Source organism: Lates calcarifer, linkage group LG3 (assembly GCF_001640805.2).
Source record: "Lates calcarifer isolate ASB-BC8 linkage group LG3, TLL_Latcal_v3, whole genome shotgun sequence".
In the NCBI taxonomy this organism is placed as follows: domain Eukaryota; kingdom Metazoa; phylum Chordata; class Actinopteri; family Centropomidae; genus Lates; species Lates calcarifer.
Genome location: NC_066835.1, coordinates 9,667,613 through 9,681,930, shown reverse-complemented (window position 1 = coordinate 9,681,930; position 14,318 = coordinate 9,667,613). Strand labels below are relative to the sequence as shown.

At 37.5% G+C, this 14,318-nt stretch overlaps 2 protein-coding genes across 2 annotated transcripts; one reads left to right on the top strand and one right to left on the bottom strand.

Annotated features, from left to right (window-relative positions):
* The first annotated feature begins 853 nt into the window (after positions 1-853).
* Positions 854-3,865, top strand: tomm7 (translocase of outer mitochondrial membrane 7 homolog (yeast)). The gene is made up of 3 exons (XM_018697638.2): positions 854-1,018; positions 2,521-2,569; positions 3,479-3,865. The coding sequence occupies exons 1-3, from the start codon at positions 916-918 to the stop codon at positions 3,492-3,494; spliced, it is 168 nt and encodes a 55-aa protein (XP_018553154.1). The 5' UTR covers positions 854-915; the 3' UTR covers positions 3,495-3,865.
* LOC108897837 (interleukin-6) lies at positions 3,759-7,931 on the bottom strand. The gene is made up of 5 exons (XM_018697637.2): positions 6,426-7,931; positions 6,132-6,325; positions 5,879-5,980; positions 5,630-5,773; positions 3,759-4,891 (listed from the first exon to the last, which is right to left on the bottom strand). Exons 1-5 carry the CDS (start codon positions 6,439-6,441, stop codon positions 4,664-4,666), a joined length of 684 nt encoding a protein of 227 aa, XP_018553153.1. The 5' UTR covers positions 6,442-7,931; the 3' UTR covers positions 3,759-4,663.
* Positions 7,932-14,318: the final 6,387 nt, after the last annotated feature.

Here is a 14,318-nt window from a genome sequence, read left to right as displayed (position 1 = left end):
ACCTTAAATTGAATTCAATAACTTAAAACGTATCTAATATTAATAACTTGACATCTATAGATATGGTGTTTTACTAAATAATGAAAACAACAGTACATTTCTTCCATTACAACTTCCAATTTTATGTCATAATAGAAATGAGAGAGTCCTTTAACAGATATCCAATTTTGAGCATATACAGGTGAAAAACTTGGTTTAATATTTAAGTATCACTGTTAAAGAATGTGCGGCAGTATTTGTCCAAATTATCTAATTTCCTCAAAAATCCATTGCGTGGATAAATGTCATTCAAAATTCTGAAATTAGTGTCCTTAGCTTTTGGTGTTTGAACAAAAACTTTGAACTGAACATGAACTTTAATGGCTTTCTTTTTGTTATTTATTTATTTGATTTATTTAAATCAGTGTGACCTGTAGCAGGAGTTACGCAGTTATATGTCTTTCCACACGATGGCGGCCTATGACAGAACGGTTCGTAGCTATCCCCAAAACCCCCAGGGGTGCCTCAAAGAACCATCAAAAAATGCTTTGTCTGGAGATGATATAACTTTTGGTATGATCCTACCAAACAAGAATAATGAACTCTGTTGTAATGTTAGACTATATCTTGCAATAAAATAAAATAAAATAAAAATAAAAATAGATAGAATGAAAAGAATAGAATGAATGACCAAGATTAGACTGAATTTGCCCCTTGTACGTTCATTTATTTATTTAGTTTATTGTTCTTTATTATTATTTCTCTTAATTCATTTTTCTGGATATTATTATTATTTGATTATATGTTGTCATGTTTGTCTGTAAATTTCAACTATTTTTAATAAAGATTTTTTAAAAGTTCGTTTTCCGGTTTCTTCTACGCCACTTCCGCCTCCTTCCTCTTGTCCTTGGCATCCTCGCTGTACAGGATAAACACATGGCTAAAATGAGCAAAGAGACCAAACAGCGGCTGCAGCAGCTTTTCCAGTGCGGCCAGTTTGTCATCCGATGGGGCTTTATCCCAACCGTGCTGTACCTCGGTCAGTATCTGAACTTTAGCGGTGGGGGAAACGGCGGGCTGAGAAGACATGCCTAGCTAACGTTAGCCACCTAGCGTAGCTTATTAGCATTCTGCTGCAGGCTGCTATTACAGGGTTTATGGGGAGGTGTTACAGTCAGTTATTCTCGGTTTTTATTTAAACAACGATTAAAAACTGCAAGACGACAAGGGACTTTTACTTCCAGTGTCCCAGTTTCGCTTTATTGGCATTAATTTAAATGGTTGTGCAACATTCAGACTTAACCTGTCTGGGTCCTGAGTGTTAGCAGTAAAGATATTAGTCACATACTGTATTTCCTTGGGTAGGTTGTTGAATGTGTACATGTCTGTGCACACGTATTTGTGCCACTGAGAATAGATGGGGGGAATTAAGACTTTTGCATGGCTGTGGTTTGGCCATAAAGATGGGGAAGTTGACACTTTTGCATGTGTGACCTCACAACCAGTGGAGTTGCCAAGTGTGAATGAATCTTCTCTGACTTCAGCACATTGGAAACACCAACGCTGATGTAATACTTTCTCCCCTTTCATTTTTTTTCCTTTTTCTTTTGCTCCCACCACCCCCCCACCCCCTCTTTTCTTTTTTAAACATGCGTTTCTCTCCTGCAACTCATTTATGTAAGGGTAGATTTTTCTTATTTTTAACATGGAGTGCACCATCTGACTAAAACTGCATATTTCAGGCAGTCATAATATAAATGTCAGCACTGATTATAGAATATGTTATGCAGAGAATAAATTAATTAGCATTGAAGCAACAATGATTATTAATTATTTTAGAGGCTTTCAGTTATTTAAAAAAATTCTAAATTCTACTATGTGGATCTGAGCAATTTTATTGTGTTGTTGGTTTGAGAAGACAGGCCATGGGCATTCTGTTGTCCTTAATTCTGACATTTTACTCATGCCTTTTTCTTAAGAATGTGTTGCATCATGGTTGACTCCATGTGTGACCTGTGAATGAAGCTAGAAAATCTATTGGGGAAATAGATTTTCTTTGTTTTTGTGAGGAGGAGGTGGTGAGTCAGATGTTCGGCTCGCTACATTTCAGCTGTAATTACAAATGCCATTGCACCCTATTCCACAAAAATGAGATCTGATGCAACTATGCTGTTGTTATGGGATGTTTTGCAGGGGGCAAACTGTAATCTGCTGATTAACTGTAATGACTCACAGTGAAACATTTGTTACAGCACCCAGTGGCAAAAGGATCCACCTAATTGTCATGGACAATTTTTGGTGTATCATTATCAGTGCACAGGCATTAAGAAAATTTAATTATAACAGGTATCTACAAGGCGAAGGCCATATTGAATATGTGTATTTTACACTGAGCTGGTGGATTTTCTACTGTAACTGCTAGGGACTAGTTGTAACTCATAATATGGTCCTTTGGATAGACTAGATTCTGTTTTCACTGTGTTACATTTCTTGGCACCGGTTTAACATGTAAACCAATTCATCTATGGTTTTGATTTACAGGTTTCAAACGTGGAGCAGATCCAGGAATGCCTGAACCCACAGTCTTAAGGTAAGGACACGTTAGCATGAGATTGGTGTTTCCCGTCAAATCATTTATCTGATTTCCAAACAAGCACACAGAATGGTGTGAAATGTGACACAAACTGCAAGTTTTTAGTTTTGCACCACGGCGACAAATTTCTTTTATTCTTGGAATAGCTGGGTTAACTGTTAACAAGCCGTACAAGTCACTATGATTTCAGTCAAATTGCAGTAATTATTTTCCATGATTTGGGAATGAATAAATAATTGCACTGTAGCTTACCAAGATGGTACTACTTTCTTACTCTGTTTCTTATTATTTTAGAAAAACAATATATAAGAATATATAAGAAAAACAATAAATTTTCCACAAACTATTTTAAGCCTTTGTCCAAAGTTCCCAACATGTCCATATCTTACATGACTTCTCAATTTTTTTTGTTGGTATGTACTTCAGGTTTTCTACGGTGCAGGACATTTCTTTAATCCATCAATTAGTTTTACGTCAAAGGTCAACTAATTTATATTTCCTTCTTTTTACTGAAGTAAGAATTAGATAATTTTAACTATTACCTTCGAGCTTCTGATGCCTGTAAATCCAGGACATCATTTCATTTAGATGTAAGCTATTTGTAGTATATGCAATATACTGCAAGCACTGCAATCAGTGAGTAATTAGAACAGATCATGGTACATGATCAAATGTGGTTAATACCTTATCCTGTGTGGGTGTGTATTGTAAACCACATTAAAACCTGTGAGATATATCATTTTGTTTTCATGGGAATTTCTTTAATTAGTGCTGGCATGCTGATACTAAGTTTTAAAAAGAGAGAGAGGGAGAGAGAAACTTTCCAGGATGTCTCGGGCGTTGTAATTAGACTGTAAGAATTCAGGAGTCTTCTTGAACCTGTATTTCTTTTATTCTTTTCTCTAGTTTGCTATGGGGCTGAGGAACATCTCCACATAGCCAATCCTCTCCTTGTCATGACCATGTGACCCACCTCTGTGTTGGAAATCTGGGAAATGGACATTATTTTTCACTTTCTTCTCGACAAATCATACTGTCCAATGTCCGAGAAGTAATGAATGAATGTTAATCTGTGGCCATATTGTGTGTGGCTGTAAAAGCATGGAGAGTGTTGGCAACAGGGATGGAAGATATTTGGATTATGTGAAAATATGTTGTCTGACCAGACCAGATCAGTTGGTACTGGTTTATGAATGTGTGTCACCAATGTTAAGATATACCATTAGTTCCATGTTTTTCCTCTTTTTATTTTTAATTTAAAATTTCTGAAAATAAATCCTCAACAAAATGTCAGTCTTGTTTTTGTCAGTCTTGATTGTTGTAGGTGGTCCATGAAATTCTACATAAAATTCAGTAATATTCATTTTTATCTGTTACACTCATTTTCCAGCCTTTGTCGAAATTACGAACATAAGGATGCTGATTAGAATGTCTGTTGTCGTGGTCGAAAAACCACAGTTACAAAATGTGTTGCAGCCCTGAAATGTGTCATAAGTGTTGGAATGAAGAAACTTGCTTCTTATATATGCAAATGATTTTTATTTTCTTTCTCTGCATGTACAGAATACTCTTTCAAGTCACTCACCAGTAGCATGTTCTTCAAAACATGGCTTATTGCATTGTAATTTTCAAACAGCAGGTTTAGTTTAGTTTACACTACAAAATAAATAATAGTAAACAATAATATAAGTGAAAGTAATAATTGCTTACAAAAATAGATAATACTATATTTTTTTAATTTACCTAAAAAAATACTAAGAATGCTGCTCGAGTTAATTGTCACATTCCAGAAATGAATCAACATCAAAATATTCCTATTATTCCACAGTCATGGATTTTCCGATGACTAATAAATAACAATTTTCACCAAGTATAAATAGGTTAAATAAGTACTGCAATAGTGGGTGATTCAAGCCCTCAGGCCTACAATATTAAACATACACACAGTAGCCATTATACCTACTGCAGTCACAGCAACCACCAGACATTTGAGTGTGAGGATGATTCTGAGAGGAGTGACGGTGTTACCACCACCTAATTTTCCCTGAGGTATTCCTTCATGACTGATTCTTATTGCCCTCATCTCTCATACTATCTGGAAATGGGGATGGATGGCTGCATTAATCCCGCTGGCCAGACCACTCTGGCCCTCTCTCTTTTACGAACCACCGGTAAACTGTCGCGCAGGAAGTTGCGGAGCTGGAGCAGGATGCTGTGCGCAGTCATTTTTCTGTGGAAAGAGTTGGGGCTGTCGATGTCCTTCAGCAGCTGCTCCTCCTGGCTGCTGGTCAGCACCGTGACCTGTCCAGGGTTCCTCATCTGTGGGGCAAGAGTGACAGTGGTAATATATGACTAAGCAGTGTTGTGTCATGGTAATAAACCCAAGACGTAATGCAAGGCCAAACACTACAAAGTTCTAAACAATGTGACATTATAAACAAGGTAGAAGAAATGGGGATATTTATTCAGAAATAAAAATTAGATTTAAAAAAAGAAGGAAAAATATGATTAATAAATGAGCTATAATCAGTTAAAGTGCAGTCACTCAATCCATACTTAACTCAAATTTTCAGCTGCTTGTACTTTACTAATTAGTTTCATTTTGTGCTACTTAATTCTTCTGGTCACCTACATTTCTTAAGGGAAATATACGTTTTACTCCACTACCTTTATTTGCCAGCTATAGTTACTTCACAGATTAAATACAAAACTTAGAAGTATGCAAGGTATTTCTATGTCTAAACTACACAACCATATTCATAGCCCTTAAACTATAAACGCTATGTAAAAGTAATAATATATATTTTATACAGTCTGAGTGCAACCTCAGCTGACAACAACAGTAAAACACAACTTACACATGAATGCATCCTGAGTCCTTCAACTTTTCAGTGTATTTTGCAGATGTACTTTTACAAAAAGTTTTTGTAATAGAGATTTTTTTTACTGTGTGTTACAGCTACTATAACAGAGTTTAGGGCTCATACAGTGCTTACATGTATTTTCCTCCCCAGAGTTAATCCAGAGAGAGAGAAATGAGCAGCCTGCCAGACTCACCTTTGCTTTAATTTCACCTATCAGCTGCCCGATGGAGATTTTCATCTGTGAGACATGTAAGCTGCTCGGATACTCCTTCTCCACGTGCTTAAGAAGAACCAAGTAGGTCTGCAGGCCCTCGACCAGCCTGCGGAGACAAGCCTCCTGGAGAGAAGAGAGAAAATCACTGTCAGTATTCAAATGAACTCTGTCACCAGTTTATTTTCTATCAGTGTTTCTGTGGAGCAAAGGGAGGAAGAGGTCTGCTACCTTGCTGAGGATGGATTTATCACGGCAGTCAGCTGGAAGTGAGGAGATTTTGTAGTTGTCCAGCATATGGTATTCCGCTTGTCCCTTGAATTCTTCCACAAACTGATAGAGGAGAAACGTTGGAGGTCAGGAGCACAGTTTACACACTCTAACTCTAAAAACAACTCAGTAAAACTTGATGAAGACGTCGCTCATCCAGGCAACTGCAAAGATAGCACAGTTGAGAGAAATTCCTGGAAGATAAAGCACTTACCTCTTTCTCATGGTTCCCTAATACTTTAAGCATCGAATTCCAAGGCTGAGATTCGCTCAGCAGGTCAGAGGACCCCTCCTCCCCCCCACCTGAGGTGTCACCTGCCGGGCTGTCGGTGGGCTCGATTTCAACCGGGGCTGCGGAGGCGCACAGCAGCTGAGCGGCAAGCATCAGTGCAAAGAGCAAAGGGCCATCTGTGTGTGGAGAGGAAGAGGGTCAATGACTGAATGAATGGAAAGAGGAAGAAACGCAGGAAACGTGCTCACCACAACTACAGGGCTGCAAATCACTTACAGAGTTTAGAGGGCATGTTGCGCTGCTGGGAAGCACTTGCTGAGTTTCCACTGATGCTGAGGGCTGCCAGGGCTAGAAGGAGTTGCCTTGTCTTTGCAATGGGCTGTCATTTTATATTCTCCAGACTGGAGGGATTTCCCAATATCGGGCAGGAATTAATTGTGTGTGTCAAGCATCCGGCATACGTCTGTGGTTGATGGTGTGGTTTTGAGAGGATGGTCAGAATGTTCATATTCAAAATGACCAGCTAGAGCAGGAATTAAACCTTGTGCTACCATGCTGCATTTATTGTTTCCTAGCTTGTTAAAATTAAGTGGATAAAGTGATATATAATTAATTACTTAGTAATCACACAATAATTGTCCACACACAGACACAGTGTCAGCAATCACACAGGCTAATTCTGAGAAAATCCCTATGATATTTTCAGCCAAGCAATTTAAAGGGAAAATCCACTCCAAACCATCCATTTGCATAGCAGTATTCCAATGGCGTGTGGTGGTAAAAATCAATAAATATCGATGAGTGTCAAATTCAACGTCAAATTTTACGGTGGATTTTTCATTTAACTTACAAATTATTAGTGAGGGATTAGTTGCTTATCCTGGTCAACTTTCTGGAGTATTTCCTCAAGACTTTCTTCCCCCTCAAGTATTAGCAACACTTGCGTAAGATGCAAGCTGTTCTTCCCCTCACATAAGAAAATGAAATGATACGTAGCTGTCGCACAGGTAATTTCCTCATTCTCCTTCAGATATCTGTATCTTAGGAACATGTTGAGTATAAAAATATATATTTATACTTTTTCTTTTTTTCATTTGTCATTTTTGCATATGTTTTTTTTCTCCTGCAATCAGTGATTTTCTTGTTGTTTCTTCATAGTGATGTTCTGTGTCATGTTCCTGTTCCAATATTAGTCATGATACTAGACCTTTCCATGTGTGAGCATGATAGGTAGAATTAATGAAAGAAGGAATATGTAGTCAATAATATGATCACCTGATATTTGCCACTTTTGAATATTATAGCCTGTGCTTGTTGGTCAGAGTCCTGTCGGCAGCTTGGATACTTCACCTGGAATTATTCACCCTGATGGTGGTTTCAGGTTTAATGACACAAGTTAGAAATAACTGCTTAGTAGTAAACCTAACCACGTACATTTACTCAAGAATTTGATTATTTACATTTAATGCTACTTTATCCTTCTACCTCACTACATTTATCTGCCAGTTATTACTTTGACACACATTTAATAATTACAGATTAAACGAGTGTTTCCCAACCATCTTGGTCATGTTTCAGATCTCTGAGTTAGAAGTTAGTAATTGTTAGTAATAGTTCTACCAAAGAGACATTTTCCCTCCCTCCCATTTAAATAACAGTTTGAGGCCCAAAAAGGTCAAATGATCACATATTTCACAACGATTCCAAAAAACGTTAATATATGAATACACATCTGTGTACACATCAGAACTTTTTTTTTTTTTCTTTTCCTCCCCATTTCTCATTTTACGACCCCCACCCCCCCACCCCCAGATTAATCCTGTGACCCTTTGGAGAGGGCCTGATGCCCAAGTTGGAACAACAGCTACTTAAATGCATAAAAAGTTTGATTCACCTCAACCAGCTATGGTTGCTACTGTAATGCTGCTTACACACTAATGCATCAACAACCTAATAACATCACATGTAACATATCAGTAACATTGGTCATTTTACTGGAGAACAGTTACTTCTTCTTTTGCTGATATTGCTTTTGTGCTTTTACCTAAGTTAGATTTTGAATGCATGACTTTGATTTGTAGTGGAGTGTTTTCATACTGTTGTATTGGTTCTTTTGATTAAGTAGGAACTATATATTTATTCCACTATTGCTAATGCTTGACATTTCCATGGCAAAATGTTTTAAAGAATCCAAAAACAATAACAAGCTCTAAGTTTCTACACTATAAAGCTAAAAGGTTGAGAAAACTCAGTTGTACGTTAAAGCAGCTCAAATCTATGCATCCCTCTTTATTTTTGAAAGTCAAAGAGTAACAAAACATACTTTATTGTGTCCTGTTATCTCAGTTACCAAGAAAAGAGGAACTATTGAGACACATCACTCCTTATGTGTGAGTCTTATCAAGGAGTCATATGTCAGGGTGGAGTGAGCTCTATACTGTACATGTAAAGATATACAGTGCTGAACTTTAGGTTCAGAAAAAAAGTGTTAAATCACCAATTGTCTGTCATCATCGGAAGTCCCCTGGTTACTCTGCTCACTCATGTCTAAAAGAATGTGATATTCTCTCCGGGATGCTTTCTTATTATGTCTCATAAAAGCTAGAAATTTGTCCTGCTAGCTTGTTGATGATGGTGGAGAAACTTAATTACTACAGGACTTAGTCACTTGTGATGCAAGAGGATAACTTGGTTTGTTGGCACGTGCAAAATTTTAGTTTAAATGCTAATAATTCACATATCTAAGTCAGTTTGTAATCCTTTGTGTCTGGTGCTTTTCAAATAGCAGTGATAATACCCCTGGATGAAACCTAAACTGAAAAACAAATAAAACAATGCAAATTTAATTCCAGGATACTTTTTAATAGTCATCTCTTTTCTATCTAATCTGATTCAACCTAGCTGCTAACAGCATCTGAGTTAATTATAAAATGAAACTGATTCCAGAGTTGTAGTTATATATTTGGTGCTTTTATTTATTTTCTTTTCTTAGACAGATTGTGCTACATCTTTTGCAAAATAAACACCAGAGGTCACAATTCTAATCCCACTGATATTCTTCCCATATAAAATCTTATCAAAGGTTGGATGTTCATAAAAGTCCTGCACCTTACCTAGCGGATATTTTGTCAGATACGTCTCTGACGGTTGGTTGGCCCTGCACTTTGACACTTTGGATTACTGTCAAAATTTGTACAGACCCCCAGAATATGAATTATTAGAACTTTGGTGACCCCCCCGTCCACATACCATCGAAAGTAATGACATTCCCATCAACCTCGGTCGTACTTTCTGTTTTGTGCTAATTAACAGTTGTTAGTTTGCTAACAGGCTAAAATAAGACATTAAACATTACACCTGGTTTTGAATATCACTTACTGTAAATTACTTTGGAAAGAGCGCCTGTAATGCCAGTAACACCATCACTGTACCACCAATGATGGTTGGCTCTGACTCCTTCCTGTTTTGTTATCCAATGAGCAGCAGAAGTTTTTCTCATCTCCCTCCTTTTCCAGGAATGTTCTCCCTGCTGTGATAGTAAAGATAAACTCCCAAAGTTGTGTTTCCAACTTAAACCCTGTTTGTTTTCACTGTTATTGGTGAGCAGTTGTTACCACATACCCAAAAATGACTCGTATACTTCGTTGTGTCTTCTCTTTTCAAGTTGTAAATGTGTCACTTCTCCTCGACCGTTTTCCTCCTGTCATGTAACTATGGCCTATAATGACCAAGGTGGGGTTGGAGTCCTTCCACAGGGCCAGGAGCGAAAAACAGTTCCCAGCCTCCTCCAGCCTGTTATGGACGTGCACTCCCAGGTATGTGGAAACAGGGGTCAGAGGGGGCTTGGTTCTTCAGAAATCCACTACCATCTCTTTTGTTTGGCTGTGATGAACTGCCGGTGGTTCTACTTGCCACACTCAACAAAGTTGTCTACCAGTGTTCTGTATTCTGCTTCCTGTTGTTTGTTAATACAATTGCAGAGTCGTCAGAGAACTTCTGCAGGCAGTGTGACTCGGAGGTGTACGGGGTGAAAAGGAAAAGAAACGATGGTTCCCTGAAAGGCCCCACTGTTGCTCATCTCTGACTCTGACACACAGGTTGAATGGTGATGAAGGCACTTAAGAAATAATAATAAAAAAAAGATCCTCACTGCACTTCCCCACGATATCCAGGTGGGACTAGACTCTGGTGAGCAAACTGCAAGGTGGCTGAGCAGTAAGCTAAACTGCCAGAATAATAAGACTGTAAAAGTGCCATGATTTGACTTTAACTTCATCATGTTTCTGAGTTCAAATATGAGTTCAAAAAAAGCACATCAGTATCCAGGATATTCTACAGTCAGTGTTCTGTAAAACTTGGCTGACGCTAATAACCAAAATATGACCCTAACCTGGATATGAGCTTCTGATTAATCGAATGCCACTTGCTCACGTACGTTGCTTCCTCAATGTTTTTTCAAGAGAATGAAAGGGAGGAGTATCAAGACTTCATCTCAGTAAACTGCTTTGGACCTCACTTTCTTTTTCCTTAATCAGTCAATGAAAAGTCACCTTGCTTCCATTTAATTCACCATTGCAACATATAGTATGTGATCATTAGTGCTTGTCTCCACAGGCCCTGTGGGATGCCTCAATTCTTATTAATTCCCCCAATGCTATTTTTGATATGTGACTTTCCCCCTGTCTCTCAGCATTACTCATGGGGAATCAAACCAGAGAACTCCGAAATTGGGTCAAAGAAAACAGTAATCTGCATACTAGTTGATGCTGGGTCTGCTCTTCTGAGGATGTTGTAAGAATGGGTCCGCTTTTGGTTAGGGGAGTATTTTGGTACTTTCAGTGTACAGTTTGTGACTTTAGAATAGCTCAGCGGTCGCAGGGCAGTGGCTGGGGTTAGTAGGAAGTGGCGATCCTGTACATTCTCCTCCCCCAGCCGAAGAGCTCAAAACGACTTTTTACGAATAGAATTTTTTCCTTAAGTTGACATGTAAAACTTTAGGTCAATATGTCTATTCCAGTTCTGAATCTTTAATGCACTGAAATGCACTTATGGATTTTGTTTATGTGCGATAGCCGTGCATGGTTTTCTTGTTTGGGAGGAAAGTCTGTGGAGCTGGAAGCAGTCCTGACTCTCATTTCTGCTTTTTTGTTTTTGTGACCAAAGCAATTTATTTTCTACTGCAAAAGTCCACAGTCTGCACCCTCCATTAGCCACAAACAAACCCTTTCTTTTCTATTGAAAACAAATCTTTATTATTTTAAAATATGGAATAAACTCTTACAGTGAAAAGCAACTTTGTACTATATTCTCAAATGGATTTATCTGAGATATGCATGTGTGTGTGCATGTAAAGTTTGCACTTCCCTACTTTGTTACTTTACATTTTAAAAGGGGCTAAACATCTGCAACAGTAAGCAGCTTGGAGCGAAGGCACATTGTGATTTGCAGCAAGAATGGTGTTCTGAGGAAACAACTCTTTGTTTACACATAAAGAATGTGTTCAAAACTTTCTTACAAGTTGAAATATGATGGCAGTGGTGCAGCGATTAGCACTGTCACCTCACAGCAAGAAGGTTTTGGGTTCAAACCCTGGTTCCCTCCAGATACTCCAGCTGCAACCCATAAAGGATAAGCTGTATCGCTAATGGATGGATGGAAATATGACTTTTTCTTTAGCATGATCTCGCATTAACACAACATCGAATCTCTAAATACTGCAATACAGAGATTCTGGCAGTTCCCAAGACAATCTCAGCTCAAGGCCCATTTAGCAGCTATTGGAGCTTTTGATCATATCACGTGAATTTAATCAGAAGATGAAGTTGCAGCAGTTTTCAAAGTCAAGAATGTTTGAAACTTGACTTTTAAGCCTACGTGGATGACACGCTCTTTAAAACGCTCAGAAAAAGCTTGGAAATCTGAACATTTATAATCCATGGCAACTCAGCAGCAACTCCACCTGTGTGAAGTGAAGATCATGTGATGTAAGTGACAGCTCCAGATCAACTACTAAATGGTCCTGGAGGTGTTTTTTTGTTTTTGTTTTTTTTTTTTTACAGAAATTCCATGTAGCATTAAGACAAGTTGGTCAACCTGGTGGGTCAGCACTGTCACTCCCAACAAAAGGGTCCTGGGTTAAAATCCACCTGCTGACTGGAGCCTTTCTATGTCATATGTAATATCTGTTTTACTATTACAAACCACACAGACTGTTCATATCTGTATGGTTTGTTCTGCTCTCTAAGCATTAACACTGGATATTGTCTAAATCTTTCTGGTTCTTAATGTCTGTATTGAGAGAATTTCAGTTGAATAATATTATCCAACAAACAACATCAAAACTGTTATATAACTGTATGACACACTGCACAGATAAAGAAAACAAAAACAAAAAACAAACAAATAATTTTACATTCAAGGGGACACCAGACAGACCTGAGATGACCACATATCAGGGCCAGTAAACTCTATCAAGCATCTTTACAAAAATCTTTGTGACAGAGAACACACTCCAAGAGAAGAAAATGAACAAAAATCACCTTACGTATGGTACTCTGAACTTTTTTGAACCACAAAGTATGACCCCAATTACAGTAAGTGAATAAAGATATTCTCAAAAAGTAAGTGTAGTGAAACCTAAATTGTCAGAGGTTTTTGATGAGGTTACTCAATTTCCTTCTTCTCTCAGTTTGTGCAGTAGAAAAGGTCAGTCCCACAGTCAAAAGAATCAAGTCCAGGCAGCCTCCCTTTCTGAAACAGGCAGCTGGGACACTCATCTCATTATCATTACTGACATTACAACTCATGAGAGAAAACATTATAGCATAACTCATATGCCGATGCACTGCTTTAACCTTGTTCATGTTCTTCCTCCTCTCTTGCGGCAGAGAGGGCCAATGCTAGTTACATCCTCAGAAACATTATTCAGCATAGTTGTAGCAGTTGGCATCTGTCCAGGCTTCCTCTTGCTTTTGTTCCTCTCACGCTTCCACTGAATTTCTTATTACTAAGAAAGGGAGGGATCTGGTCGGTCAAAGTGTGTACATTTTTATTGTTTAACCCTCCACTTTCGCTTCAAGGGTTTGTGTGTCTGTGTGCATGTGCATATACAATCAGCAGTCATATAATATCTCCCCTGTTTCCTTAATGTAATGCATCACTTATATCACAGATAATACTGCCCTTAGTCATTGATTGCCTGTATGTATATTGAAAGCTCCACAAACGAATGTGTAGGACCCATTTTTTTTTAACTTGCTTTTAACTTGTTTTTATGCTATTTTTTGTTGTTTAGCACTTTGAGATTCGCCCTCAAATGTAAAGTGCTTTATAAATAAAATGAATAATTATTTCATTATTATTAAACTTCCCACTTGGTCTTTCCATATTAACTTCAACCACCTCCTGGAAAAAGTGATTCTAGTTTTTAAAGTTGGTCAGATCCTCTTTCTAACTTTCATTATCGATGAAACCTAAATTCAAGGAAAACTGGTATCAGTTTTAATACAAATTCATCCTGAATTAATATTCCAGTGTTATGATCTTTTCCATTCTTCCCATTTGTCAGTTTTAAGGTTGTGTAGAGTTCTGTGCATAATTCATTGATTTTGTATAGTAGTATATGTGTCTGTATATGTGCATACAGTGCATATTTCATGTATCTGGTTTAGTAGCATATGTTTGTATGTGGGAAATATTAAAGCGTTGGGGAAAACAAAGCATCAAAACACATACACTTGCAGGGCAGGGGATTGAAACATCAACCCTACAATCAATAGCCTGACAAAAGATGTAATACTAAGCTACCACAAATAGCACAAAGTATGTGTTTGAAATATTCCTTGAAAACAATATACATCATAATATATACTGACATACTGATAATAGTTTTATGAATTTCAGGAAATTTAGTTGAGACATCTTCTACAGTAATAACCAAATGAGAATGTCTGTTTTTGACTAATGTAGTTACCCTGACAAAACCCTGAAATTACCAATTTCACCATAAAGCAGTTCTGCTCAGTGATGCAGTTGCAGTTAATACTCCCATAAATTGGCAGTATGTATGTATGTATGTATATATATATATATATATATATATATATATATATATATATATATATATATATATATATATATATATATATATATATATATATCAAGTTCCCA

Excerpts from the sequence above, each read along its gene's own strand:
- tomm7 (XM_018697638.2), top strand. The coding sequence starts at position 916 with ATGGCTAAAATGAGCAAAGAGACCAAACAGCGGCTGCAGCAGCTTTTC. Across the intron at positions 1,019-2,520 it reads CCCAACCGTGCTGTACCTCG|GTTTCAAACGTGGAGCAGAT; the intron begins GTCAGTATCTGA and ends TTTGATTTACAG.
- LOC108897837 (XM_018697637.2), bottom strand. Across the intron at positions 5,981-6,131 it reads TAGGGAACCATGAGAAAGAG|TTTGTGGAAGAATTCAAGGG; the intron begins GTAAGTGCTTTA and ends CTCCTCTATCAG. Across the intron at positions 5,774-5,878 it reads ATAAATCCATCCTCAGCAAG|GAGGCTTGTCTCCGCAGGCT; the intron begins GTAGCAGACCTC and ends TCTTCTCTCCAG.